The following is a 2,925-nucleotide window of genomic DNA, read 5'->3' on the forward strand; positions in this document are numbered from 1 at the left end:
TTCAAGCAGTGGCAGGAGCCACCCCCCCCAGATGAGCTGCAGCCTTGTTCCATACCCCACTTCATCCTGCCTGGGCATCCTCTGCCCCTGCCCCACTCCCTCCCTCCCTCACCACAGGGGGCATTGATGTGCCCTCCCATGCCTCTTCCCTCCCCACACAACGGATTTGCCAGCTGCACGCAGCTCTCCACATGGCCGGACAGTGCTCCTCACTGCCTGTATGCTGTGCTGTTGCTGAGCGCACAAACAGGCATTTATCGGCCAAATTAATCACCGCACTGGGCCAATTTCTGATGCAGCCAATTTTCTTTATATCGGTGCCAATCCGATATTGGACCGATGTATCAGTGCACCTCTTGTTGTATTGCTTACCTTCTCTCACACACACACACACACACACACACACACACACACACACACACACAGAATGCTGAGTTCCATTCCCAGCCTCATGACTAAAAGAAGGGTAGATGGCCTCTCATAGTGTCTACGTGCCAACAACCACCCACCAAACCTTCAGAGACTATTCATATATAAAGGGTGATGTGTGTTTAAATGTAAGCTTATAATCAGAAAGTAATGACAGTACATGTAAGTGTTCAGTGGTGTGCCAGGAAATAAAAGGATACTGATATAATCACTTTCCATTATACCTTACAAGTGTATGTATTAGATTTGAATATTATATAGGACAGACACACTCTCCTGAGCACATCATTCAGTAACCTTGTGAGCAGGAAAGATTTTTGTTTTAACAAGTAACCATGGATGTTAATCCTTCTATGAAATACTTATATGTTCTCCATGTATGTATAACAGATCTAGCTCTAGCTTTTTCTTCATCTTTTAAAAAACAGTTTCAGTATCTCAATTTGATTACCAAGGAGTCAGGATACAGAATCATGATATAATCTTTCTATTTAAATAACTCTAAAGATCTGAAAGTTGAAAAAATGTGTAAAAGTTCTGTATCTAAAACACAGGAGCCCATGGGTCTTGTTAGAAAACTGACATTTCATAAATGTAATATGTATAATTTATGTAATATGTATAATTATGCCCAATGATCAATGGGGCTAATAATACTCATCAGGCCTGGAGAGTGGATTAATTATATCATGTTTTTGAAAAGCACTGAGCATGAAAGTACTAGAAAAATACTAAGTATCATTAATGGTTTTGAGATATTAGTTCTGTGCGTAAAGAAGATTTTGTTCTTTCCACAAAAAGAGTTGGTGATTCAAGAGCCTTGAATATATGGCATCCAAATATCATTCTGGTATTTCAATGATGTACTTGTTCATCTGTCCATGCCTTATATATTAGAGAAATAAGTCAGGGACAGATGAGCAAGTACACCATTGTAAAGGGGGGGGTGTGTGGACTTTCTGCTTGTTAGTGTGTGATAACTGCAACTGTTTCATCTGTCTGCACACCTGGTCACTAACTGTTTTTGACACACACAATGGTATTTGGATGCCATATATTTTATCACTTTCTGTTCATCCAAACACAGCAATAAATCTAGAGCTTCCAGATTTGCATCATGAAAAAAGTCTAACAGGTCTCTCACCAGATGTCGAAGCTCTTTCAGGTCCCTGCAGACTGTGTAGAAGACACCAAGGAGAATGTTAATGTAGGCAGCATAGAAATCAGCAGAATACTCTGGAGGATGATCATGAGACAGAATCTTTTGCAGGTGTCCTGTTCAGAGATAAATAGGTTTAATTTATTTTTTTTAAAGCTGCTGGTTGCCTTGCTAGGATCGTATTTTATACATGCAGTGCAGCACAAGCCAAGCTGTGCTAATCAGCTGTACCACTGAAACCTAGCCACAACAAGAATAACAACACACCAAAGGGCCAAGATGAGAAACAAAACACACTGCAGTTCTTTCAACGCCAACTTTATTCTCCCAAGAACACCCACAAATACACTATTTAAATACCCACATTAACTATGTTGGCAATTAATTTCAAGAAAAGGCTTAAGGACAAGAAACACTGTATTGCCAAAATGTAAAGGCTCTAAAGACACTAAACCACAGATGGACCTTGACAAACATGCAGATTTGTAAAGATGCTCTTGTAATTCCATCAGGTATTGCTGTTCTACAGCCACATGCATCTGACTACGAACACTCTAAAGAAAATCCTGAAAATAAGAGATAAGTAAAGTGAGACTTCTAGTCCTACAGAAGTTGAGGGACACTGGGCGTTAAAGATTAAAGTAATGTAGAGCATGTTCACATGGCACAATTCTAGAGGTCCACTGATACATTGGTCCAATATTGGATTGGCAACTATATAAACAAAATTTAATATATCAGAAATTGGCCATATCAGGCCAATAATTTGGCCGATAAATGGCCCATGCACACAGGCAGCTGCAGCACAGCACAAGTGGCGAGGAGCACAGTCCGGCAGCATGGAGAGCTGCCTCCAGCTGGTAAGTCTGGTATGGTGGGAGGGGGAAGGGAAGGGGCTTGGGGGAGCAGATCAAGGCCCCCCGCAGGGAAAGATGCATGGGACTGGGGCAGGGGCTGCCCAGCTGGGGCAGGGCAGGATGGAGTGGCAGCTCATCCAGGCAGCATGGGAAGGGGGGAGGAAGTGGCTCCCCCCGCCACGCCCTGCTCAGCTGGGAGCTTCTGGTCCAGCGGCTGGTCCGGCAGCTCCCTCCACTGCTCCCACCACTCATCCAGGAGGGCAGGGGGGCACGTGCCCCTGGATCTACATGGGGTGGGCTGGGGTCAGGGCTGCGCTAAGCTCTTCCTGGCAGGGCAGGGGTGCGCTGGGAAGGGGCTATGGCAAATTTGTGGCTGCAGTGCTCCCCCCTCCCCCGTAGCCCATTCCAAGCACAGCCATGCCCTGCCGGGAAGAGCTTGGCGCAGCCCCGAACCCAGTCTGCCCTGCACAGATCCCGGGG

The 2,925-nt window shown here is 45.0% G+C and overlaps 1 protein-coding gene across 3 annotated transcripts in view; it reads right to left on the reverse strand.

Annotated features, from left to right (window-relative positions):
* Positions 1-2,925, reverse strand: part of ORC5 (origin recognition complex subunit 5) — a 150,228-nt gene that overhangs the window by 116,460 nt on the left and 30,843 nt on the right. For all 3 annotated transcript variants that reach the window (XM_006032955.3, XM_025214712.1, XM_025214713.1), the window contains exon 7: positions 1,574-1,704. In XM_006032955.3, coding sequence (XP_006033017.1) covers positions 1,574-1,704 — 131 coding nt within the window. The remainder of the gene's footprint in view (positions 1-1,573; positions 1,705-2,925) is intronic.

This window comes from Alligator sinensis, unplaced genomic scaffold (genome assembly GCF_000455745.1).
Source record: "Alligator sinensis unplaced genomic scaffold, ASM45574v1 scaffold915_1, whole genome shotgun sequence".
Taxonomy (NCBI): domain Eukaryota; kingdom Metazoa; phylum Chordata; order Crocodylia; family Alligatoridae; genus Alligator; species Alligator sinensis.